Source organism: Capricornis sumatraensis, chromosome 15 (genome assembly GCF_032405125.1).
Source record: "Capricornis sumatraensis isolate serow.1 chromosome 15, serow.2, whole genome shotgun sequence".
Classification (NCBI taxonomy): domain Eukaryota; kingdom Metazoa; phylum Chordata; class Mammalia; order Artiodactyla; family Bovidae; genus Capricornis; species Capricornis sumatraensis.
Genome location: NC_091083.1, coordinates 42,847,772 through 42,875,382, shown reverse-complemented (window position 1 = coordinate 42,875,382; position 27,611 = coordinate 42,847,772). Strand labels below are relative to the sequence as shown.

The 27,611-nt window shown below is 45.2% G+C and overlaps 1 protein-coding gene across 1 annotated transcript in view; it reads right to left on the bottom strand.

The window, feature by feature from the left end:
- CFAP61 (cilia and flagella associated protein 61) overlaps positions 1-27,611 on the bottom strand; it is a 236,047-nt gene that overhangs the window by 56,872 nt on the left and 151,564 nt on the right. The window contains exons 18-21 of the mRNA XM_068986759.1: positions 27,426-27,524; positions 21,646-21,810; positions 14,715-14,893; positions 2,085-2,377 (exon numbers count right to left, since the gene is read on the bottom strand). Coding sequence (XP_068842860.1) covers positions 2,085-2,377; positions 14,715-14,893; positions 21,646-21,810; positions 27,426-27,524 — 736 coding nt within the window. The remainder of the gene's footprint in view (positions 1-2,084; positions 2,378-14,714; positions 14,894-21,645; positions 21,811-27,425; positions 27,525-27,611) is intronic.

The window sequence follows — 27,611 nt, the reverse complement described above, 5'->3', positions numbered from 1 at the left end:
AGGAAACTTCCAATGAGAAGACCTTGATTTTTCCTCTCTTAAATAGGTATTGTGACATACATATGTAGATGGTGTCACTTTTCTATTAAAATACTATGACCTTTTTCTTTTTCACTGCTATATCCCTCATACTTAGGACCAAGCTTGAGACCTAGTAGGTGTCCAGTAAATCTCTGCAGAGTGAAGGAAGGAATGAATGTTCTTGAGGAGCAGAATGCAGAATCCCCTGGGTTATCAGAATGAAATGAGAGGTGGTAGGGAAGCTCCTCTGGCACGCAGTCTGCCTTGAGCTCCTCCTGTCTAGGTTCTGGGGGATGAGGGTCATGGCACCCACCTGTAAGAGCACTGGGGCAAGAAGCCCTGACTTAGGCTGGCCGGCCCACACTGCCAGGTAATGGACCCACATGAGCCCCCACAGGCCTCCCCCAGGTGGTCTTCCCACCAGAGGCTGCTGGTATCCTTCATCCCAGCCCCCAATACACCCTTGACCCCCATAACTCCAGCCCTCATGCTGACTGCAGCCCCCTCCCTGAGGGGTCTCCTGCTTCTCTGGCACATCGACTGGCCCCTTCCCCTCTTCCTCTTGGCTTCCGTTCGTCTCCTGAATAGTCTGTGAGCTGAGCTGTTCTAAGTCCCTGTTCCACGGGGAAAGACCCACTGTAGCTGTTTCCAGAATCTTAGGAGGTCCACACGGCATGCACTTTGAGGCCCTGTTAGCCTGGGTTAGATCTTAAGCTGATGGGGAGTCACCGTGTTCTGTCTGTAAAGTGGGGGTGCTTCCTGTGACAGAGCTGTTGTGAGGAAGGGACTTCCCCAAGTATCTGACTGAATACAGGGTCTTTAGCAGCTCCCACCGGCCTTCACTCTCCTATTAGGTCAGAATTAGAATCAAGGCAAAGACACCTTGCAGATACTCTGAATGCAGATACTCAGAATGCACTGCAAGACGGCAGCACTGCACCTGGGACTTGCTCACAGTGGGGCTGGTTGTTCAGTCTCTCAGTCATGTCCGACTCTTTGCAACCCCATAGACTGCAGCACGCCAGGCTTCCCTGTTCATCACCAACTCCTGGAGTTTGCTCAAACTCATGTCCACTGACTCAGTGATGCCATCTCCTTCTCTGTCGTCCCCTTCTCCTCCTGCCTTCAATCCTTCCCAGCAACAGGGTCTTTTCTAATAAGTCAGCTCTTCATATCAGGTGGCTGAAGTATGGGAGCTGGCAGTCCTCAAATCCTGACACTCCATCCACAAATAGGAGGGGGGTCCAGTTCCCCTTCCTTTGCATGTGGGCTGCCTCAGTGACCTGCCTCCGGGACTCAGAAGGATGCTGCTTGACGTATGAGGCTAGGTCATGGAAGGAGGGATGCTATCGCTATTTCTATCATCTGTCTGTCTGTCTGTCTCTATCTCTGGATCTCTGTGTCTGTCTCTATCTCTCTGTCTGTCTGTATCTCTGGCTCTCTGTCTGTCTATTTCTGTCTCCATCTGTCTGTTTCTATCTCTGGCTCTCTGGCTCTGTCTCTCTCTGTCTCTATCTCAGTCTGTTTCTCTTGGCTCTATCTCTCTGTTTCTCTCTATCTCTCTGTTTCTCTCTATCTCTGTCTCTCTCTGTCCCTCTTGATCCTCTCTGCCTCTGTCCCAGTCCTTTTGGAACCAGTCACCATGCTGAGGAGAAGCTCAGTCCCATAGAGGGGCCACCTGTGATTGTTCTGATCAGCATCTCACCTGAGCCTGATCTGACACCAGCAGCCAGACAAGCGGGTGGACACACCTTCTAGATGGTTCCAGCCCCATCCAGTCCCCTTTCATCCTCAGGAAAGACCTCTAGGGATTTCTGCCCGATGAGCTGGCTCCCACCTGGGGACCACGAGAGAGACGCAAGGATGACTACTGTTGGTTTAGGTCACTCGGTTTGGGCGGCTCATTATGTGGCGACAGAAACTCTCAAAGTTTGAAGGGGCTGGAGAGGGGTGGCAGGGAAACTGTGACTATAAGTTCACCACCCACCACCTTTCAGACCCCAAGTACCCCAAAGCTGGTAGCTCTCCCAAGGTGGTGGGTGAGGTTCCAGTGACCTACTTACGGAGCAGGGGAGCTGGAAGGGCTTGGCGGGCGTGGTGAAGCTGGCGGTGTGGATGGGGTCCGAGTACAGCCCATTGTTCCACTGAGCCAGCAGTGCGTCCCGGTACACTTTCACCCCCGCGGCCTGCAGTGCCTCCTCTATCGCGCCCTCCACTGCGCAGTCGTTGATGCAGGTGATGATGGATGTGGGCGGGTGCTGTACCAGGTGGATGCAGGAACCCCTGACCCCCAGGTTCAAGAGGGTCTCCACAGTGGTGTATGTGTCAACTGAGTTCCCATAGATGATGACGTTCCCTAGAAAAGGGGGCAGATTGCTAAGATACATAGCTTAAAAGAAAACCAATAACCTTGTTAGTCAAGTGCTAATGATGCTGAATTACTCCCTCCAACCCTCTCTTTTTTTTTCAGCTGTGGGAAGCCAGTGGTGTTACCTAGCAACGGCAACCAAGATAATTTCGCAAAGAATGGACACACAACATCCCACAAAGTAGTCAAGTACTTTTAACACACAAGTAGGATATTCATTTATGTTCCTATAATTTGAAAGTTGAAATTATGCTAAATGAAACGGTTGAGAATAAAACCTTTTATCTTGCTTTCGTCCCCTACTCGCAATACTTATTAAGGGGGAAAAATGGCAAAAGTTTGCAACAAATGCAAGTTTTTCTTGAGTCATGAAAAGGACAATGGTTAAAAGAAATAGTCATGTGCATGATGGTATGGACATTTTAATATTTAATATTTAATTAAATATTTAATATTTAATGTTGATTTTTTAACATTCTTTTTTTAATATTTAATATTTAATTAAATATTTAATATTTTAACATTCTTTTTTTTTAATTTTTATTTTTTTAATTTTTACTTTATTTTACTTTACAGTACTGTATTGGTTTTGCCATACATTGACATGAATCCACCACGGGTGTACATGCGTTCCCAAACATGAACCCCCCTCCCACCTCCCTCAAGGAAACTTTTTTTTGAGAACTAAAGACTAGAACATTCTGCTTTGCAACAGATAATTTTATAAAGATTCAAATCCTAAGTTTTACAATTTAATGTGTTAAGACCTAGCGAGAGATTGATGGGTATTCTTTTGGTGAGGAAAAATAAAATCATAAAATAATCTTGAAAGATTTCTATTGTGTGAGAGCATTTTGATGATACAATTTATTTATATTTCTAAAAAATATTACAGAAGTAATTACATATGCTCCTCTGATAATGATATAAATTTTAAGACCAATGATCCTATTCTATGAGTGAAATGTATTATGTCCTATTCTATGCTATTTTTGACATGGAATTGGCATTATTACCCCTTCACAAAGAAAGAAACTGCTGTGGACTCACATTTCAGGCAAGCTGTAACAATTTTATCACAAAACTTTACCTCTCTTTTTCTTTCTGTTTGTGAAATGATATGAAAAGGAATTTTAAGAGACAAAATAAATGGCAAGTGTATTTACTCAATTTTGTGGAATAAATTATGCAAAAACCAAACTGAAAGGAGGTATAATGGCTTATCTTACTTGCCTAGAAGAAAAGGAACTTGCCTAGAAGAAAAGGAACTGGAATCTCTTTCAGGCGTTTTTTGGGGCTTCAGAGCTTCTACGAAGTCCTTGCCTACTTCCTTTTCTCAAACACGGATGGCCAATGGGGAAAGAAGCCAGGGGCAGGGCCCCTCCTGCCCGCCTTCCCTAGGACATTCTGATCTGGGGGCTCTGATAGCCTCCCTGTTCAGACTCACTAGTAAGCTGCATTTTCCTTGGCTGAAAGAGCCAACATTTTGTTTAAATTATTGACGTACCCACCTGCTGCAAAACGTGGCTCCTAGAGGTCTGACAAAACAAAGAAGTAGCCCACCAGGAGAGCCAAAACTTGAACCTCACATTGTCCAAATTTGAGGGCCTCTGTCCCTTCTTTCAAATATGCATGTGAAAACAACGTTCATTTTCCGTGAAACAGGTTAAGCGTTTAGGCCTCATGCAACTCAGAGTTTCATTATTTTTCCAGTTTCTCCTTCATGTGGGCTTTTAGCAACTATTCCGCTTTTTCATTACAGGCTCATAGAAACCCCAGCAATGCCAGGCTGCTGGGGTCATCAGAGGGTTGTATGTTTAGCCAGGGTTGCCCACAGGTTGTAGGCAGTTGGAGAGTCTGAGGACTTCTTCAAAAGATAATACGTTTCATGAAACCTCTTGTATTTAAATTAGATCTCTCTCTCTCTCTCTCTCTCTCTATATATATATATATATATATATATATGCTAACTTCTAAATAGTTATTTTTTAGTTTGTCTTTTAGTGTAATTTTAAACACCTCCCCCAAACATGAGACTTTGGTTATTGTAACTGTCAGCTATTGTCACAATAATGCTGTGTAACAAGCTACCCTCAAACTCAATGCCAAAGAAACAATAAGCCTGTGGCAGGTCAGCTCACAGGTCTGCAGGCTGACAAATGTTGGCTGCTATGGCTCCAAGCTATGGTTGGTGTCAAGTCAGTACCACCATGCTTCTCTCAGCCTCTTTGGACCAATAGCAACCTGAGGCATATTCTTCTCTTTTGGGAGTTGTGCAGGAGGGCAGGCATGACTGCTCAGGCACTTTCCAAGGCTCTCCTGGCAACAGCCACTAACGTTCCCTTGACAAAATCAAGTCAAGTGGCCAAACCCATGCCCAAGGGGGTGAAGCACACTCTTTCCACAGCAGAGATGTGTATGTGTGTGTATTCATTGAATAACATTTCAAAATCATAGTTACACTGGGCACAGTACTCTGTGTGTGCCTATGCCTATGTAAGACCTATGTGATGTCATCTAAAATTTTCATCTAAACATGTTTTACTGATCATTTATTTACATTGTCCCATCCCACAAAACAGAGTCGAATCCCATTATAATTTTCTACTACCTAAATAACAAGTCACAGGTCAAATCACATCCCTCCATGAATATCACAAAACCCGATGTTATGAAGTCAGCCTGTTATTCTTTGCCAATTCAGTGCTTCAGCTTTTAAGCATTCCTACTCCAGGGTGGGAGGCGGGGAGGGGACTATTCTTTCCGTTATCTTCGTGCAGTTGTGACTTATTTCTGCATTGTTTCCAACTTTTACTTTGCAAAAAATTTTTAGATTCAATTCCTGTTTATCTCACGACTCTGATATACCAGGCCCAAAGGTAGGCATTTTTAATACACAAGCCTGTATTATTATTACTATCAGTAACAATAACAGAATTGTTATCAATAACATTGGCTTCAGGCAAATGCCTGTAACTTTTTCATAAGCTAAAAGTAAAAATATAAGTATGAAGACAATTCATAGGAGAAGCAAAGTCTTATATTTTGGGGAATCCCCAGGAAAAAAACCCAGCAGTAAAGAGTTTGATTGTTAATGTATTCATTTCAGGACAAATCAATCTAGGTAAAAAATATTACTGTTTATATTTATCAGAATAATTTTACTTGCATGGATGAGGACTTGCATGGATTGCAATTGCAATGTTACTTGCATGGAACTAGAACTTTTAAAAAACTACTTATTTCTTTTTCCTTTTTTGGCCATGCCACATGGCTTGTAGGCTCTTAGTTCCCTGACAAAGGATTGAACCTACACTCCTTGCAGTGGAAAACGAGGAGTCCCAACACAGGACCACCAGGGAAATCCTGGAACCAGGGCTCTTAAAGCCCCCTGGGCTGGGCTGTGGCTGTGGTCATGTCTGGGCCCCAGTAGAGGATCCAGCTTTCAGCCAGGTGAGGCTTCCAAGGATCAAAGATTGTCTCTACCTGCCTTCCTTGCATCACTTCCCCAGTGATGGGTGGACTTCAGGCTCACCCGGCCCACCTTGGGGCTCCACACAGAGCCTCTCTATAACAGGTAGGACAATATGCTTCCTGGCCAGATGCATGGAAGAGTGTTTAGGCTTTATCAGCTTGCTGACCTGAGACTAAGCATTCCTTCTGGGTCCTCTCAATGTTTACTGCAGGACACCCTCACTCTGGCCAGGTTTTCCTACTGTGCACTTCTACCTGCTGTGCACTACGAAGTTGGCACCACAAGAAAGACTGAACCAAAAATAAAAAGAAAAAAGAAAGACTGAACCCGCTACAGGATGGATTGTATACTTGAGATCTGTAAGACAGAAACATGTTACATCTGGCTACTGGGTTTCTCTTCCAGCCCACAAAATCCTACCCAGTTCTAAATGTAACCCAAATTGTGTGTGCCTCCAACACAACAGTATAGAGTAATACCCCTAGTGTGTTGGTTCTCACTTAAACCCAGGACCAAGGATATTTTCCAGGGAGGTGAGCCCCTTGTGTGACTACTGTACTGTGGACTGTTGGGTGGATCTGGGGCTGAATCAGGGAGGACAGATAGAGGGGGAAACAACTGGAGAAAGAAATGGAGGGGGCGGAGTGAAATAGATTTTATCATCTCTGGCTGAGTTAGAAGCAAGAAAGGGTTTAAAAGTAGGTGAATGAGGAACTTGCCTGGAAGTTCAGTGGTTAAGACTCTGTTACATAGCAGGGGGCGCAGGTTCTATGCCTGGTGGAGGAAATCATGCTGCATGCATGCGTGTGTGCTAAGTCTCTTAAGTCGTGTTCGACTCTGCGACTCTGCGGACTCCTCTGTCCATGGGATTCTCCAGGCAAGAATACTGGAGTGGGTTGCCATGCCACCCTCCAGGGGATCTTTCTGATCCAGGGATCGAACCCATGTCTTTTATGCCTCCTGCATTGGCAGGCAGGTCCTTCACCACTAGAGCCACCTGGGAAGCCCTCATGCCTCATTGGCGCGGCCAAATAAAGAAACAAATAAATGTAGGTGAAAGAAAGTGGTTGTGGGGCGGGAGAGGGGCTGGGGAAACTGGGCCATAAATAACAGCAGTGAAAATGGCTTTGTAAGGGTGATAGAGTCTGCCAGTGTGTCCGAGCCTGAGAGGGCCAGGTGGGGTGGCTGGGGTCCCCCTGGTACAAAACACCCTGATGGCTGTTGGGGTGGTGTGGGAAGCAGCCCCAGGGTATGTGGTACCCCCAGCATCTGTCATCTACAGCGGGCTTCAGAGATCAGACAACTCCAGGTCATTAAAGATTCATCCAGCTCATGCAGTTCTACTACTTCGGTGCTGTGTAACTCACAGTGTTTGCAAATATTTAGAAGGAGATGCATTCATGTATGTTCTTTGGAAGTGCCCCTGCATGTATGGAAGAAATAGAGTGGAAAAGCTTAGGATGTCCCCCTGGATATCAGTTGTATGCTAAGATATCTGCTCATTGTCTTCTTTGCAGCTCAGTTTATTGAATAGATAAGAAACAGCCAGTCTTTGCACTTGATTTGATGACTGTCAGAGGAGAAATGGCAGGCGGTCCTACTTGGAAATGGCAAATGGTAACCGATGGTTAGAACAGACTGGGTTGATTTTCAGGGAAGGGTGATGGAATAGAACTGCAGCAGTTTTCATGGGAGGCTGATCTCTGTTGTCCATTTTAGGGGATAAATTATGCATTAGGGAGATTACAGAGCTGAATCAGGAGGTGGGGTAAAGGGGACAGAGGGGTAGTAAAAAAAAAAAAAAAAGAAAGAAAGACAACCTTGGAAAGCCCCTGTAATTATAGTTGGCTGGAAACACCACCCAGTCTCTCTCTCATGCCCACCTGCAGCGACCTTTGGGACCGAATGTGCAAGGGAGCTTCCAAAGGTAAGAGGGACTTCCCACAGCAGTGACAGCCCAGCTGAGGAGGAGCAGGAGACATGGTGAGTCCTATCACCACTCCAGTGAGCTGTCGCTTCTCCACCTGAGGCTGAAAAAGCACTAAGACCTGCTGTTTGAAATGTTGCCATGAATGGAGAGGCGATGTTTTTGCTACTCTCTTGTTTGATGCTATAAATGAACACACGAGCAACTCTGATTGTGTGACCAGCAAAACAAGGCAAACACACCCAAGATACAGAGATGGGAGGATTCTCCAGGAAGAAAATCATCCCTTGGAAAGAAGAACAGGGAAGGAATTTCTGATCTGACATTCTGGCCAGGAAATCACCTCTTAAGAGGATAGGAAATAAATTTAGGAATTATGCACGCAAACATTAATAAGAATTTTTCTTTGTAGTAAACGCATTTTTAAGACCAGAGGAAACAAGAGTTATACATTAATTTCTGTACTTTAAATGACTTCTATGCATGTATATTTACATATTCCATTGTATTTTGATGAAGAATTATAATTCCTTTTCCACATCAAAAGAAACAGAATGATTATGACCAGAACAGACCCAGGAGAAAAGTTTAATTATGCTCTCTAGAAAACTGAGCACAGAGAGGTTAAGTGACAAGCTCCAGGTCACACAGCCGTAGATGGTTCAGCAGGATTCAGACCTGCCAGGTCTGATTTGAGAACCAGGAGGGCACGGCAACCCACTCCAGCATTCTTGCCTGGAGAATCCCATGGACAGAGAAGTCTGGCGGGTTATAGTCTGTGGGGTCACAAAGAGTCAGACACAACTGAAGTGAATTAGCACACACGCATGCTCATACCACTACACTGTCTTTGCAGATGGATATAAAACTTGTTCTAAATACATATATATATATATATATATATATGACTACTGTGGTGTTGGAGAAGACTCTCGAGGGTCCCTTGGACTGCAAGGAGATCAAACCAGTCTATCCTGAAGGAAATTAGTCCTGAATATTCACTGGAAGGACTGGTGCTGAAGCTGAAACTCCAATACTTTGGCCACCTGATGTGACGGACTGACTCATTGGAAAAGACCCTGATGCTGGGAAAGACTGAAGGCGGGAGAAGAAGGAGATGACAGAAGATGAGATGGTTGGATGGCATCACTAACTCGATGGACGTGAGTTTGAGCAAGCTCCGGGAGTTGGTGATGGACAGGGAAACTTGGTGTGCTACAGTCCATGGGGTTGCAAAGAATCAGACACAACTGAGCGACTGAACTGAACTGATATAACACATTCCTAAAAAAAACCCTCTAATTGGCATTTTATCTGTATAATTAACTTTTGGAAATAACTAGATAATGAAAGAATTTTCATAGATATCAAATAATATTTATAAATTATGAAATAAACACTCATTTAAAAAACATTTTATGTCTGTGAATAGACCAGAGAATACACTTTTTATTTTTCATAAGTTAAAGAATAAGATTTCCATGACCCAAGCCTGACCTGTCCCATGTTGCTCTGCCAACTGAAAAAGGAAGAATATATTAGATATAGCATAACAAGGGCTTTGTTCGGTGATTCATGCACTGGAATTTTAATGTTATACTTTTCTTACAAACATGCTTTTAATAAGGCAGTAAACTGTATTTAGCTAAAGATGAAAATAATTGATCCATTTCGGGCCATTAAGGCGGTGGATTTTTTTGTACTTTACTTTCATCCTACTTTTCATTTTCATGGAAAGTACAGAGGTAATAGCAGTTGAATTTCAATTAGTTTCAATTAATGCCATAAACTGTTATAATGTATTAGGTTGCTGGGTTCTATCTGAACCCCCACCCCGCCAGCTAAACCCTCCGGGTTTTGTTTGCTGTTGAAAGCCAGTGATGTCAGCTCTTCTCCAGGATGCTGGAGCGGTTCTAATAGTTTAGGATAATTTACATCTATGAACCCATCCAACTCCAGAGCCCCTGAAACAATTTCCTTCAGACTGGACTCATTCCATCACAGAACAACTGTTTCTCCTTTGGAAGCAGAGGGAGGCATGATAAAACAGAGCCGGGGGTTGGAGAGGGGAGACTGGTGATACTTTGGGGGAGATGTTTGTGCATTTCCAAAGGGCAGAAATTCAGAGGAAAGCTAAATTCCTCTTAGTTTAAAAAAAAAAATCATTGTTTCTGCTACCTAGAATCCATCTATCCTTCTAGAACAATCCCTCCACCATCCTCAGAACAAGCCCCTCTTTTTGAGTCCCTGGGCTTCAAGTTGGGCCTGGACTGTCCCAGGATTCAGGCTGTGATTCTTGGGTGGACACTTGACTCAATCCCCACCAATGAGACACAGGAGATTTTTTTCTCAGGCTCTTGGCAGAAGCACCCTATCCTCAGTGCCCTGAACTCCTGATAAAAAGGAGAATTAGCACGAGGGAGCAAAAGCTAACTCTGATGAAAAACGACCACATTCTTTCTGGCGTAATTAAGGACCGAGAGCTGACAGGCGGAGTGACGGTAATGGATGCAGGACGAAACTCTGCTCCTCCGTTTCATGGAGTGCCAACTTCTAGTTTCCTGCTTCACATGCCATCGGCCCATCACTGATGTGGAAATGAGCGAGATGCGGTCTTGTGCCAAGAGGACCACCAGATGGATTAAAGGTGGCTGCTTCCAGCCCTTCCCCGCCAGCATGGCGGCCCCCACCTCCAACCCCAATTTACCCTGCCGTGAGCGCCGGAGATGGGGGCTCCCCTTTCTGCAGGGCTGTTGTGTGCACAGCATCACCCTTGGGACCCCAACCTCTAAAAAGTAACCAGCTAAACCTGGACTTGGCTGGACACTGAAGTTCCCCCCTCACCCTTCCACTTTCCCATCTCATTGCTGCCCTTCACAGAGTCTGCCCGACCCAAGTTGTTGGGCCATGGGTTTTGGATACAAGTCAGACGTCCCCAGCCTCTCTCTTTCTTTGCTTATCCTGCCCTCCTTTAAGGCTGAGCCAAATCCTCCCTCCTTGGGGAAGCTGTCTCCAAACTTCACATTCTCCTGGGCTCCCATGAAGGCCATGGTGCCCCTCTACAACCAGACTGGTGCCTGGTGTACAGGGATCCCTATCTTTTGTGTAGAGACCATGCTAGACTGCACCATCAGTAGGACAGCAGGGGCTGAGATGTACACCTGGGGAACCTTCGTGCACAGCAACAACCCCATCGCACAGCAGTAGTGGTGGTAACAAGGCTAATGACAGCCTATATGACTGAACTCTTACCATGTAAGAGACATGACCCTGAGCTGGACATGAAATAGCTTATTAATCTTGTTTGTTCCTCACAGCAGCCCATGTGAGGAAGATATCTGGAATGGGACTAATTGAATTCATCTGAATAGGACTCTAATTATGGAAAAACAACAAAGAGAAAGAGCTTCCTCAAGGCAGGAGGTTAACGTTTTTCTTCCCAATTTCTCTTGCTGCTGCTGCTGCTGCTGCTGCTAAGTCACTTCAGTTGTGTCCGACTCTGTGCGACCCCATAGACAGCAGCCCACCAGGCTCCCTTGTCCCTGGGATTCTCTAGGCAAGAACACTGGAGTGGGTTGCCATTTCCCTCTCCAATGCATGAAAGTGAAAAGTGAAAGTGAAGTCGCTCAGTCGTGTCCGACTCTTAGCAACCCCATGGACTGCAGAGGACTTAGAGTCCTCTGAAAAGGGTCACTAGCCTAAGTTGAATGAATTTGGCTGGATCGGTTTCTCAGATGCCTTCCAGAGCCTGGGCCGGGCCTCTGACTGTTTAGACAACCCACTTGGGAGATGCCCCAGGGGTATTGTTAAGCAATGGACTGGAAAGCAGCCTACTTTTAAGATAGGAAGCTAATGTCTACCAACTTCCTAACCTGATCATTCAGTAGAGAAAAACAGGTATGAATGGGTTTTATACAATGGCTACTGGGAGACATTCTTAAATCTTGCAAAATCATTTATTTCCCTTTAAGTGGGTACCAGAATGTCACCATCTTTGACCACTAGTTAAGGCAATGCATGGATGCTCCTCCCCCATTTGAAAGCCAAGAACTTTTTTCTTTGGAATTTCTAAGTACTCTGCCATAAGCATTCAGAGTTAAGAACTTGCATTATAGAATACTGTACACCAGTACCCCTCGTGAACACAGGCATAAAAATTCTTCTAAATATGTTAGCATTCTGATTCCAGGAATAAGGATATAGGAATTTTCATCTCCACCCAGTAAGAATTATTCCAAGATGCAAAGTTAGTTCAACACTCAAAAATCAATTAAGCTAACTCACCAAAGTAATGGAGAAAGGAGAAAAAATTATTTATCACCTCAACAGATGCAGAAAAAAAGCATTTAATAAAATTCAGCACTTATCTGTGACTAAAACCTAGAAACATCTAAAAGGCATACTTTTCTTGAAAGTGAAGTAGGAACTTTTCCAGCTGAAATAGGAATGAGACGAGAAAGTCCACAATCACCATTCCTGTTCAACCGGTGGTTACTGACAGGGCAATATGGCCAAGAGAAGGCTTAATAGGTCTACAGAGTAGAAAGAAACTAAAAAACCAAAAAGCTTGCATTGCCACATGCAAAGGCCCTTTTCTTGGTCAAAAGATTCCTGAATCCTAACTCTCAAAACAGCCAACAGTTGATTAAAATATTACATTGTAACAGGACTGAGCACAGTCCTAAGACATAATCATATTTTGTATTAAACCACTGGTTTTTGTGTTTTCAGCAAGTTTAAGTTACATTTTGAGGTCTGGGCTTGATGAAATGGGTCCTTGGTGGCCCGACTATTAAATAATCTGACTGCAATGCAGGAAACCTGGGTTGATCCCTGGGTCGGAAGATCACCGGAGAAGGGAATGGCTACCCACTCCAGTATTCTTGCCTAGAGAATTCCCATGGACAGAGGAGCCTGGCAGGCTATAGTCCATGGTGTCACAAAGAGTTGGACGTGACTGAGCGACTAAACAACAAAAACAACGATGTCATAGATTGTATGGATAAAGGCACGGTTCTGAAAACTCTGATTCGCCTATTTTTGTAAATAAAGTTTTATTGGAACACAGTCATGCCCATTCACTGACACATTGTCAGTGGCTGCTGTCTTGCTACAGCAGCAGAGTTGGGTAGTTGTAAAAGAGACCATATGCCCTGCAAAGTCTAAAATTTTTACTGTCTGGCCCTTTACGGTAAAAGTCACTTATTCCCTAAGTGTACTTAGGTCATAGGGCAGTGATTAAAGAACAACTAAAATACTGAAACAGGTTTAAATACATACAGATCCAAACTGAAAATAATACCAAATGTTGATGCAAATATTAAAATACTTCATCAAGTTTTAATCTGGGTTCCCAGTATACAGCTATATATATGTAATTATATATATATGTGTGTATATATATGTATCTCCCACACCTGTCCAAAGGTTCCAGACCCAGTTGGTTTTATGGGTTATTCCTGTCTAATTTTTAGGTGATGCAAAGTATTTCTGACCCCAGAAAAATGTGGAAAGTTTCCCCAAACATTTTGTGAGACTAGCATACCCTTGATTCCAAACCTTGACAAGTCAAGGATAAAAGAGAAAACAGGCCAATCTCACGTATACATTTTGATTCAAATAGCCTATAAATATTAAAAAATTGAATTCAGCAATGTATTGAATGTCCCTTGATATCTATTTTTTATTTTTAATGAAATAAGTGTAGGAACTTTAGAGTTAACCAAAAAGTTCCACTAAAAATTAGAAGAAAGTATATAATTTTAATATATTAATTATAATAACTAACATTAATTACAATGTGCTGTGCTAAGTTGCTCATTTGTGTCCAACTGTTTGCAACCCCATGGATTGTAGCCCATCAGGCTCCTCTGTCCACGGGATTTTCCAGGCAAGAATACTGGAGTAGGTTGCCATGCCCTCCTCCAGGGGATCTTACCGACCCAGCGATCAAACCTGTGTCACTTACATCTCCTGCACCAGCAGGTGGGTTCTAATTGTTAGTCATAATAATTAACATTAATTATAATAACTAACATGACAAAATTATATTTAAATAAATACATTACATAGATTAATATGTTTGATTGTATATATACGGATTCCCCATACTCCAGTCACTTAGTGATCCTTCTATCTCTGAACCAAATTGAAGGCTGGATTAGAAGACCAGCCCATTGCAGGTAGTTTATAACCTGACCGAGGCCCGGATCCTCTCTGTGCTTTCAGTAAAATGCAGAGGCTGTAGAAAGTCACCTCTAAAAGTGGACTGCCGGGTTTCAAGACAAACCAGCAGCGAGGCCCTGTTCTGGTTATTCTATTAGTTGAACAATTTCCATGAACCCAAGCAGGAGAGCGGAAGACACTTAAGATGACACTTCTGAGCGGCAGAGGCATTTGTACAAATGCTTTCCCCTCTCATTTGGATGCAGAAAGTGGCAGGCGACTCGACTGTGCGCGTCTGCGGGAACGACTGTGCGGGCAACCACGAGGGAGAACAATGGGTGGCGAGAGAAAAGAGCCCTTACGACTCAGACCTATTTCTTTTTCTTCCGAGGTCTTTTCAGCCTCACAAAAGGAGACATATTTTCCATATAATTGCTAAACATGTTTGCTTATTAAATTATTCTTTAATTAGTTAATGATTTTAGCCATGCTTTGCTCTTCAGATATTCATTTCGTGTAATAAAATAATTATAGATAATTAAACTATCTCCAGCCCTTTTCTTTCCCCCAGCAAACATGCTGGGTATCCAAAAATGACAACAAGTTGTAAATTAATCTGGAAAACAAAGCATGACAGATGAATGATTTGGTTGGAATTAATTAGGCACTAATTATACACTGGAACTAGACGAAGAATAAGACTCATTATGGAAAGAAAACACTGTTCTGAAAAGATGCACGGGAACCAGCATCCTTACCTTCGGCTGTGATGGAGTTGTTCTTGATCCAGGCCAGGGCCCTCAGGCAGTCCTCCTCATCGTTGAGGGTGAAATGATTGCAGGGAATTGGGCCAGTGTACCGCCGCAGCCAGCTGTTTGAAACTTCTCTGTTGGTCGGGTGGAGGCTAATATCCACCTCCGTCGGGCATGGGACCTGAGGTGCATTACAGAGAGATGCTTATTTCGGTGGTAACAGGTGAAGCGTTCAAACAGTAATTAATTCCTTGACTGACTGATTCACATAAACAAAGCACACCTGTGCCTTTTTCCGTCTCCACATAGAATCAGATTTTAATTTAAAAAGCAACAAAACAAAACAAAAACCAGACGGGTGAAGTGGCCACTTGGAGCTAATTCTCAAAAGGAACTGCCCTGGTCATCTTGATGCTGCATAACAAATTGTTCCAAAGCTCAGTCATGAGAAACCATTAGGAGGCTCCCAGGTTCTGGATGTCAGCCATGCAGACAGGGCAAAGACGGGGGACAGTAGGTCTTTTCGGAGACCTCAGCTGGGAAGATCTGAAGGCTGCGGGTAGAGACTTGACAGCCAGGGGCTGGAATCACCTGGAGATGAACTCAAGCCTTTTTCTTTCCCCAAGAAGACAGGGTGGGTGTTTAAACAGATGACAAATCATTATCAGCCTGTGTCTAGAGGTTGGTCCCAGCTGGGGCAGGGGACATGATGCCACATGAACACCATGCGGCTTGAGCTTCCTCACAACTGGGTGGCTGGGTTCCAGGGTGCACGTCCTGGGAGAAGTCAGCAGTCCAGAGGGCTCACTGTCTTCTCTAACCTGGTCCTGGGGAGTCCAGCAGGGGCTCTCCTGCCAGCTTCAGTCACGGAGCTCATCATGAAGGTCTGGCCAGGGTCAAGGGAAGGGAAACCAGGATCCACCTGCTCCCGTAGGCGGGACGGGGTCATGGAAGAGTCTGTGGAACTGCATTTGACGTGGCAATTTTTGGTAAAAACAAACAAACAAACAAACAAAAACACCTGCATGGAAGCAACTGTGTCAGGGATTGAAAGTCAAGTACACAGAGTGTCGAGGCACCAAGTGAGGGAAGTGGGCTACCACTTACTTGTGAAAATTAGTGGCTTCTGTCTCACTTTTTCACAGAAGCATGCCTCCCCAGCCTCGCCCTCTCTCCCTCTCTCCCTCTCTCCCACTTAGTGCAGAGCCCTTCCAGTATAATTCCTGTTCCCTGACTTTTGACACAGACACGAGTGAAGACAGAAGCTTTCCTCTGCCATAGCAAAAGGAACAGCCCCAACACAATCACGGATGCCGGCTGGCTCTGGTCCTCGTTGTCCAGGATGCTGTGATGAGCTGGATGGCCCGGACCCCAGCCAGAGTGTTCAACCTTGACTCAGCTCCATCCAGTCACTGCCAGGGTAGTCTTGGGGTTCTGGTTGGCCAGATCTCATCTCTCAAGAAATGCCAGACACTTGGGTCTTTTTTTTTTGTGGACTCTTGATTTGTTCATTATTTTGGTTCAAATGAAAATCAAACAGGCGCCATCGTGGAAGCCAAGTTAAAGGGCAGAGTGAGACGGGTGTGCCCGGCTGCCCCCTCGCTGCCCTGCTGGGTAGCATTTGGTGGCCAGGTGGAGATTATGGGAGATGACGAGGCTGGAACCCACGGCGAAACACCCAGGCAGCCTGGCTTCTATCAGAGGAGCCGGCGTCCTGCGCACTTGTGGCCTGAGGTCTAAGGATGTGAGGCCAGACTCCTACAGCTACAGACGGTAAAGTGTTCACTGGCCGCAGAGACCAACACAGGCTTCAGAGAGTCTCTTCCTCCCCGAGGACCACCGGCAATCCCTGGCCATGAGGGGGTTGTGAATGTCGGCTGGTGCCACCAGATGACGTTTGGAGAACTTGCTGGTACGTCCTTCCTCAAGGGAAATAGTAAAGTCTGACTACACGACTGTGATATATGTAATTCAATTTCAAGTGGGACTAAAGAACAAAAAACCAGAATCAATTTTTAAACCTGGATGTCTTTTCTCTGTGAGGAAGCTGGCCAGAAACTATGGTCATTTATGACAACTAAAGGGCTTCCCAGGCAGTGCTAGTGGTAAAGAACCTGCCTGCCAGTGCAGGAGATGTAAGAGCTGTGGCTTTGATCCCTGGGTTGGGAAGATCCTCTGGAGGAGGGCATGGCAACCCACTCCAGTATTCTTGCCTGGAGAGTCCTCACGGACAGAGGAGCCTGGAGGGCTGCAGTCCATAGCACCGCAAAGAGTAGGACACGACTGAAGCAACTTAGCACGTGCCTATGCATTGCAACTAAAATTGTGGTGGCAATCTCTTATTAGCAATATAACTTATTTAGCAATATCACAGTAAAATTCTGGTATTAATCACATTTGCAGTCGGTATAAAGCAATCCACCAGGGGCTTTGGTGAGTGATTTAAAGTGCACAGTGTGGAATACTGTGCCTTAGAGGTTTGAAACTTTATCAGAACTACAAGCATTGTATTGACAGTTAAGAGAAAATGAAATTGGGGTAACATTCTATCAGTTTAGTAACTCATGCTTTAACAAATCAGGAAAAATCCTTGGCAGAAAAAGGCAGAGCTGAAGAGCAAACTGAGAGCTGCTCAGTTTATAAAACAACTTATCATTCCAGATAGTGTGTGCTCAGATGAAAGGAAAAACACACACACACACACACACACACACAGAAAAGAGGGGAAAAAAGGAATAAGGTCAAAAATAAAAATCAGTTTGCTACAATCCTGTGATGTAACTGCTGCCTAAAGATCCATATAATTCTTCTGTGCACTGAAGCAGGTGGAGTTGGTTTTGCACATTTCTAAACTATAAAGAATTAGAAATTAAAGGGATAACATTTTCATATTCGCACAGCAGCATGTCACAAAACAGGCAAAACTCAAGCTAGAATTTTTAAGTTCCCAAACTAAGTTGCCCACACAGAGTTTAGCAGAACTCAATACGTCAAAAAGGATCTACGGGGGAAAATCACATGATGTCATCAGTGACAGGAGGGAGTAAAGTTCAACAGGAGGGCATTCAATGTAGAAGCCCATCTGTACCAGCTCCCCAAACCAGAGGTTCTCTGCCACCACTAACCTGGCACTGAACTGTGACTGGAGAGAAGCAGGGGACTTCCCAACCACTCCAGTGTCAGGACTGAGCATCACCTGCTGGTGGGAGCCTCTTGGCCACCCCATTCTCAGCAAGTTAATATGGCAACAGGGGATGCTGCTGGCCTACTCATTATTCTGTCTCCCTTTCTTCCTTAGGAACGGATTCCCGGGACATATGCCCAGTTGGAACGTTTCCCCATTTATGACCTAAAAGTCAAGAGAGATAAGCAGGCATCCTTGATGAGGGGTGGAATGGAACCAGGAGGGAAGAGGGCAGAGTGAAAAGTCATTTTGCCCTAGTCCTTCCTCCTTCCTGCCTCTTGCACATGAAATGGCCGGAACCACAGCAGCCACCACAAGATGCTGAGGATAGAAAAACATTCTAAAGGTAGAATAACAAATGACAGAGGGTCTGGGTTCCTGATGACACCTGGAAGCCATTTTACCAGAACTGAGTTGCCTTTCTCCAGATATTTTTAATGAAATAAAAAAACTTTAAAAAAAAACCCAGTAACCTGTTTATCTGACTCTAGCTATAAATATTAAGTTCCAGAATTTGTGTGTTGTGAAAACTTTTAAAAGCCATCAAGGGTAACCTCTGCACCACAGCTATGGGAGAGAGCAGGAAGGAAAGGGGAAGGAGACACAGAAAGAGGGAGAGAGGAGAGAGAGGCAAGGACGAAGAACTGGAGCCAGACCACCTGGGCTCTAACCTTAGCCCCTAATCTGCCACCCTGCTGTGACTGTGGACAATCTGTCTTGTCTGACCTTGGTCCTCAGCCTCATGGCACCTCAGTTGCCTCATCTGTGAAATGGGGATTCTTGCATGTCTCCAGTTAGTTCTGCTTTGCTGGATGTGACTATTGCTGCTGCTCCTAATAGCGGTATGAATTTGCCTGACACCTTTTGCTGTTGCCCCATGTATCTGTTTTTTCGCTCTTACCCTCTGGCTGCCCATCTTTGCCCCACCTCCTGGCTTCCCCAGAGTACTGCCCCGTGGGGAGTCCCAGCCACGGTTTTCCCGTGGCCACACTGACTCATCTGACTTCAGGCTGACACTTTTATCCTTCCTCTTTTTGAGACAACCCACAGCCCGGCATGGGGGCAGGCTTCTCTTGGTCTGGATGATGTGCCAAGAGCCGTGGAGGGGCTCGGGGACCCCAGTTGTAAGCTCTTGCACACAGTTTTTTCAGAACCAGTGTGTGCTCAGCAATCAAAATAACCAATCCATACATGGGCTTTCTGGGGGTGGGGTTAGAGGGGGCTGAATGTGAACCAGAAAAATCTTCGTCTTCCAAAATAGAAAGGCCATAGGTCATATCAGAAGTCGATCGATCAAGGGGAAAACTACAAACACATTTTTGCGAGTTCTGGGGAGCAACCCATGAAGTCTGAATAACGGAAATGCCTTGGAATGGTTGACCATGGAGAGAGGGCTTGAAAGTAGAGACTAGCCCTCCTCATGCAAAACCCTGTAGCACAGTGTAGCTTGAGCATGGATTTTCTCATTAGAAAAAAAAAAAGTGTGGTGGATGTGGATATCAAAAATATTGCACGATATTTTAGACTGATCCGTGCCATTTACAAATCAGATTAGAGGTTAAGGTTTGTAATTCTGTTTTATAACAGATATAACATATAGTCTTACTTTCGTCAGTTTGTTAGTATTTTTTTTAAACCACAGCATTGGGACAAAATCATGAGAGACTGTACGAGAAGGAACTAGGGAGAGAAATAACAGCTGGAAGCGCCCAATGAATTCAGCTGCCTTTAAAAAAATATCAGTTTATGTACCTTTAGTTTTCATGTCCTTCTGGAAAAATTAAATTGGAACACTCTTGATCACTTCTTCATTTCATGTTGCCCGGTGTAAAAAGGGCAAGAGCTTAATGTGCCACAGACGAAAGCCGTGGGGCAGCTGGGCACACATGGGCAGGTGCCCGAGACTCTGGACAGCTGGCTGGGCCTCCTCTCACATTTTCCCAAGCCCACGGTCACAGGGCGCAGCTGGAGCTCTGGGGTGAGGCAGGGGACAGAGGCGTGCTTGGTGTCTTCTTCTGATTTCATGTTCAAAAAAGAGGAATATTTAAGGACCTCGTTTATTTTTATAAATAAAAATCCAGAAAAAAAGTCCTTTTCTTCACTTTGAGAACTGGATTTCTTTAAAAGAAGGAGGAGAAGCAGAAGGGGAGGAGGAGGTAGGAAGAAAAGACATCAGGACCATCAGGGGTTCCCTTGATGGCCTTGGCCTCACCTGGAAACAAGTCAGAACTGAGGTTTCTCAGCCACACCCTCCCCCACCCCACCACCTGCTGGCATCTGCATTTTAAAGAGATGCACAGGGGATGTGTGTGCATATGACAGCTGGAGAAGCGCTGCTCTAAAGTATGATGAGGTTCTAGAATGTTTGAGTCCATAGTTCTCCAACCTAGCCTCAAATCAGTGTAAGTTCAATGCATGAAGCAGGGCACCCAAAGCCGGTGCTCTGGGACAACCCAGAGGGTGGGGAAGGAGGTGGGAGGGGGCTTCAGGGTGGGGGGATACGTGTATACCTGTGGCTGATTCATGTTGATGTATGGCAAAGACCATCACATGTTATAAAGTAATTATCCTCCAATTAAATTTATTAATTTTTTTTAAAAAAAGAATCAACTGGGAGCTTCAAAAAATATACTGATGACTGGGTCCCACTCACCTCAGAACAATTAAAACAAAGCCCTTGGGGGCGGGGCCCAGCCTGGGTTTATTTCAAAAGTGCCCCAGGTGCACTCAACTGGTAACTGGGGCTCAGTGATAGAAGTAAGTGATGCTCAGGGTTGCCAGGCTGTCTGTCCTCACCATGACCACCAGCTCAAGCATGAGTGAATCCCCATGGTAGCCTGGGACAGCACCAGGAAAATACGACCAGTGTTTGCGTGGGACGTGGTGGAGAGGGTGGATAACTCCATACAAACCCAACTTGGAGCCTATCCAGTTCCTTGGGGGAAATGTAACAAAAAGACTCCATCATCTAAATCTCTTTCCATCAAAGAGATGACCTATTTCTGCACAAAATGCTGCTGCAGAGTGAGAAGGTTCAAACTCAGCTTCAGTCACATCCTGGAGCATTTTCCTCGAGTACAGTTTGAGAATTTAACCCAGATGGAGAGCATGGTCACCAGGTAAGCCACCAGCCACACTCCCTAGAGTTTTGTAACCAAGACACACAATACCACAAGGGTGACACAAAGTGTGTGTGTCTGAAATACTTTCTTGTAAACCTGGCACCATCGCCAAATGTTAGGCTCTTGAAAGTGTTAGTTGCTCAGTTGCGTCTGACTCTTTGCAACCCCATGGACTGCAGCCCACCAGGCTCCTCTGTCCATGGGATTTTCCAGGCAAGGATACTGGAGTGGATTGACATTCCCTCCTCCAGGGGATCTTCTGGACCCAGGAATTGGACCCAGGTCTCCTGCACTGCAGGTGGATTCTTCACCGTCCAAACCATCAGGGAAGCCGTAGGCTGTTGAGGCAAAGTTAATTTCCTGTAGATGCGTGACAGGCTGTGTCTGGATTCTGCTCTGGTGAGTGGCAAGTGTTCGACTTTGGGACCACAGCATCAAGGATGCCATTTCTTCAGTTTGCTGTGGTTTTCATCCTTGGGAAGAATGCTTTCTTGGAGTGGGTTTCCAGGAGGACCCAGTTCTGGTCACATGTGCAGGTGGGAGGCACACTCTTGGCCCTGGGATGTGGGCCCAGCCACCCTGTGACCCGTCCCCCCACCCCGCTTCCCTCAGCCCGCGAGAGCTTCCCTGGTACTGCCGTCCGGTGCAGAGGATGAGGTGGTCGTAGAGCACGACTTTCTCTCCCGAAACAATGACCTGCTTGGCTGCTCGGTCTATGGCAGTCATCTTAGCAGCCACCACGTTGACCCAGGAGCACAGCGACATCAGTTCATGATCTCTGTCATTATAGCAGTGGCTGCGGAGAGAGAGGCTCCATCAGTGACATTTGAGCAGCTGATAGTGAGCATTAATTAGACATCTGGTGAGTTGGTTCAGGGCCCCTGGTGGGCCAAGCCCGTGCTCTTGCTGAGAACTTACCAGGACCTGGGCAGTCTAGATTTGTCCTTGTGAAACATTTAGAAGCCAATTGACATCTTCCTATTAAAGCTAAATTGTTTTGCTTGGGGTAGGCCAGTCCACTCCAGGGAGGGTGCATGCACGCCCGTGTGTGTGTGTGTGTGTGTGTGTGTGTGTGTGTGTGTGTGTGTGTAATCATTTCTAATACTCTTCCTTCCAATGCATGGCAGCTCAGATGGTAAAGCGTCTGCCTACAATGAGGGAAACCCGGGTTCAATCCCTGGGTGGGGAAGATCTCCTGGAGAAGGAAATGGCAACCCACTCCAGTATTCTTGCCTGGAAAATCCCATGGACTGAGAAGCCTGGTAGGCTACAGGCCATGGGGTCGCAAATAGTCGGACATGACTGAGCGACTTCACTTTCACTTTCCTTCCAATGCATGGCCGGTGCAAATTTACTTTAGCTGTTGAACTGTCATATTGACAACTGTCATCTTGTCATATTGACCACAGACTCGGAGTAAATGAGGATGAAGAAAGTGACACCTGAGGATCCCTAAAGGCAGGGGTCGAGGTCCAGAATACAGAGAACCATGCCCGTATGCAAAGGCTTTTTGATAAATGACTCATATCCAGAATAAGCGTATGGTTTCATGCTCAAACAACAAAACACATTTTATTTAAAGAAGGTGTCAATTGGGGAATTATGTTTGCACCCAGTACAATCCTTGGGGACTTTGGGGAGTCCCTCCTAACAACAAAAGTGATTTATAGGGACCTCTGCTTCCATAAGAGCAGGTCCAGGATGGACGGGTTTGCTTCTCTGGGTTCTGTTTGAGGATGAACACAACACTGTAATGGGAGAAAAGTAGATTTCCTGTGGCTTTGGGTTTATTTAGATTTCTGTAAGGGTTCTTTCCAGAATCTTCTGGAGGGCATGACCATCAGGTACAGGATGTTTTAATAATCCTGTTCTGAAGATCGAGAATGCAGAAGAGCAGAAAACTGAAAGTCTGTTTAAACCCGGGCTTCCCCGAGCCAGGGTCTGTGTTCCTGCTCTGTTGCCAAGGAAACTGGGTCCTGGGGACTCTGCACCCCTTGTCAGAACTTCACCATCTCCACCTCTGAGCAGGAGACAATGACCCCTCCTCACCCGCCTCGAGGGTTGTGAGGGATGGGCATGAGAATGTACGAGATGCTGTACGGTCAAGTGGGATGCATATGAGAGGAGTATTAGTCCAGATAATGTTAACAATACACAACCCTGTTTACTCTGCTTAGAGGCAAACAGGATTCTGAAGTGGTAATGGGAGAACATTTTTTCTTTTTGATCCATGCGTAGAGTCTGCTCGCACCATACAAAAAGAACCCTGGTAATGGATACACATTAGACCCTGTTACGGGGCCTGTGAAAGAGAAGCGAGTCTGGGCTTTGTATCTCTCCATGCAACAACACTTAAAAAACAAGAAAATTTCTTCTTAATAAGAAAAGAAAATAGGGGGCTGACCTGTCACAGAAAAATAACAGATAGTGAGATGAAATTCTTTTTTTAAAAGCCATGTCGGTAGCTTTATAGGAAAGCAGGATGTTTCATTGATTTCGTACATTCACGAAGAGACCCATGAAGGCCTGTTGCTACTTGGGACATCATCCATTCCTAAGAGAGTGGTACTGTCAGCCATCCAAGATGGGAAAAAAATTAAATTTCATTAACGCACAGGGATTTGTCACATGAGGATCTGCTCAAAGACGCAAGCTCTCAGGGGAAATTTGGGAAAGGCTAAGATGAATGCCATTTTTAATGATAGTCGGTCAGCAGTGTTCATAATTTCAGAATTCATATCTCAGAGCTCAGATCTGAAGCTCTGTCCAGCAGGCTGGCACTCAGAAACACTGGGGCTTTAGGGAACCTCAGGAAGCATGGAAAATGTGGGATGCTTCCTTTTATAGCCTGTGACCACACAGAATGACATTTCTCAGTTTAGGACATCACTGGGCAGGTGATGCCCATCTGTTTTGGATATTATAAACCATTCTGGATCTCCTTTAATTTACCCATCAGGTAGATGAAGCTAGATACTGGAGGCTGTAAGTGTTCTGCCTGTAAAATTATTTCCTAAGCAGAGTAAATGAATATTAAGATTCTCACATGGCAGGAACCATCTCAAGGCTTGGAGACCAGAGAAATATCTCCACTAGGGTTCTCTGGGAGACAGAGAAGAAACCAAAGAAGGGAGGTCCATGGAACTTCATGTTTCTCAAGGGAGCTTGACCCTGACACAGAAATAATGTGAAAATTTGCCTTCATAGAACATTCTGGAGACAGGTAATAAGGGGTGGGGAGTAGAAATACAGAGTGGCCAGCTGGCTCAAAGTTGCAGTGACCTCAAACCTAGAGATCAGAAGTCTTAGCCTAAGGTCCCAGGTGCCAAATAGGAGTGAACTCCAGGGGAATAATAAATGTAAGTGTGGTGAAGACTTGCATTTCATGGAATTAAAACCCTACAGGATCGGAAAAGACCTCAGAGGTTTTCAGGAGGGTTTATTGTGACACTCCCGGAAGAAGGAGCATCGTAATTACCCTTCAGTGGTTCAGAGCGGATCGCCTAGTTAGTGGCTTTCTCTCTCTGCCTGTTCCCCCTCCCTCCCAGTGCCCTCCTTTCTGCTGCATCCCGGCTAAGTCATTAGCACTTCCACCAGAGGCTGGACGGTGCGGGAGCACGGGGCAAGGGAACAAAACATGGCTCTTCAAAAAATAATAATGGCAATAATAAATCCAAACACTGGTTATGGAAAACTTCAGAATTTGTATTGGGTTGATCAAAAGGTTCATTCAACTTTTTCCAGGAGCTAGTATGGAAAAACCCGATTGAACTTCTTGGCCAACCCAATATTTAGCAGGAGGAATTTGAATAATTAGATTTACAGATGTCAGCACACTTGCTATTTTTTAACTCCATGATCAGAAAGTTTCCTATATCATGATCTGAGGACCATTTGAAAGGCAGCATCCTGTTGCTGTTTCTAGTTGTAGCTTCTGTGGGTTAGGATAACATGCTGGTCTGCATCCAGAAGCATCTTATATGGCTGTGTTATCTAGCCCCTATCTACACCCTGGTGGAGGGGACTTTGGTAGGTACTTTTTGAAGGTATCCATCATCCATTTGACATAATTTACTGAGCACCTGATAAGGGTCGAACATTGTCCCAGACACTGGGACCCATCAGCGAACAAAAAGGCAAAACATTCCGGCCCTTGTGGAGTTTGCAATATAGCTGAAGGATTCAGAATCAACCATTTTAAAGGCAAATTGTGTATTTACAAGGATTTCAGTAATAAGGAAAAGAACAGAGGAAGAGGACTGGAGTGCCCTGGAGAATTGGTTGCAGACAATTGGGTGGTCAGAATGGGTCTCGTGGAAAAACATAAGTCGCTCAGTGGTGTCCAACTCTGCAACCCCATGAACTGTAGCCCACCAGGCTCCTCTGTCCACAGAATTCTCCAGATAAGAGTACTGGAGTGGATTGCCATGCCCTTCTCCGGGGATCCTCCCAAACTAGGGATCGAACCTGGGTCTCCTGCAATGCAGGCAGATTCTTTACCATTTGAGCCACCAGAGAGCAAAGACCTCCAAGGTGGGGACTTGCCTCTTGTGTTCAAGAATCATCAAGGAGGCTGGTGAGGCTACAGTGGAGAGAACAAGGGCAAACATATTAAAAGAGGGGGTTCGAGGTGTCAGCAGAAAAGGACAGGCTTCAGATTAGATGGAGCATATGGAACTTTCTGTGATGACAGAATCCTTCTGCAGCTGGCCTGTCTGATAGGAGAGCTACGAGTTACATGTGGCTAGTCGGCCACTTGAAAAGTGGCTCAAGTAATTGAAGGGCTGAACCTTAATCCCCTTGAACTGTAATTAACTGAAACTTAAGCAGCCACATGTGGCTCACGGTTGCCACGCTGGGACAGAGCAGCTCCTGGCTGCTGGTGAGTTGACATGATCTGATTCACGTTTTTGCAGTCTTTCTGGTGACTGGGCCGATAGCATGGATGGGGGTGAAGAACAGGGGCAGAGGCACCAGGTGACCGAGTGCTAGCCACATGCAGGTCCCCGCAGAATCAGGCCGGCAGAGTGTCACTCCCTCTCTCATCTCTTCTGAAACACACCTGGCCTGGAGACTGACAGGAAACCTTGGCCAGGCTGACTTAATTACATTCCTCGTGAGACAATGATTGGGAACACCGGTATTTCCCGGGAATTGTGTCATTTGGAAAGACAGAAAGTGAGGGAAGGCGTGTGAATGGATTGACTGTCCTCGCTCAGCCAGAACTTGGCATTAGACTGATTTTAACCCAAAACTCCAGTGAGCCTGGTTTAGCCAAGCACAATCTACAGTCAAATCCCTCAAAGCACAGAGAGATGAAGTCCCCTTTGTGGTGGGGGCAGAATCTTAACCTCCGTCGACCTGGATCCAAACCCAGACCCCTTCTGACCGTGCTCTCTGATGATGTCCTTACCAAAACTCCGAAGTTTATAGTCTGGTTTTAAAAGTACTGGGTCAAAATGAGCCTGGTTCTGCTGGCAAGGTGGCTGCTGTTTTTGTCACTGTTTGACAGCAAAATCAGCCTTTTTCACAGAGGAAAGACGATCCTTCTTCATGGGTCTAAAATTAACACCCCCACAACCCCCACTGAGAACAATTTCCTCCCTCCTTCCTGGCGAAACAGGGACATTGTTTCTAGAGGTAGGGAGCCTAATCATGCCTGTACCCACGCTTTGCTCAGGAAATTAAAATGAGTGGAAGCTGAGTGATAATGAAATGGCATTTTCTAGAAAGGATGTTGTCAAAGACTGATTCTGTGGGGACAGAAACACTGACGCTTGCCTTGATCGCTCCAAAGACCTTTGCTTCATCAACCTCGGGTGTTAGAGAGCTGAGTGGGTCTGAGACCCTCACCCCAGGGAGGCACCCAGCCTTTAGCTCCCTTCAGCGGGTTGCCTGTTCTGATGCAAGTACGGTCACCAAGCTCCCCTGCCCTGGAGAGTCACTCAGAACCTGAGTGTAGGTGGTGTCTGGGTTAGCAGACTCGTCCCAGATGTCTGGAACAGGCCAGCATTCTCCCAACCCTGCCATTCACTCTGAACTTGCATTTGCATCTCCTAAAGAGCGTCTGAACCCACAAAAAAAGCCCACCACTTCCCTTTTCTACTGTTTAGCAGAAAAAGGACAGCACATAAATGAGGGCATTTAGGCTTCAGTATGAAAAAGCAGGGGAAGGATAAACTGGGAGTTTGGGATTAACAGATACACACTACCATATACAAAACAGATAATCGACAAGGGCAACACAGGGGACTCTACTCAATATTCTGTAATAACTATATGGGAAAAGAATCTAAAAAAGAATGGATATAAGTATAAATGAATCACTGTGCTGTACACCTGAAACTAATACAACATTGTAAATCATCTGTATGCTCATATAAAATAAATTTTAGAAAATGAAATTCATACTCATTTGCTAAAAATTTCCTTTGTTCATTCCCCAGAAGTTTTTTTCCTGGGAGTCCGTAGGTTGAAATCAAGGTGAGATTACTGAACTTCAGATGAGAGCTAAGGAGAAAGAAGAAAAAAGAAAAAAAGGTAAAGCACAATTCTGTGAAAGTTCATTGTAATTCAATTGAACCTTATTTCACAAGT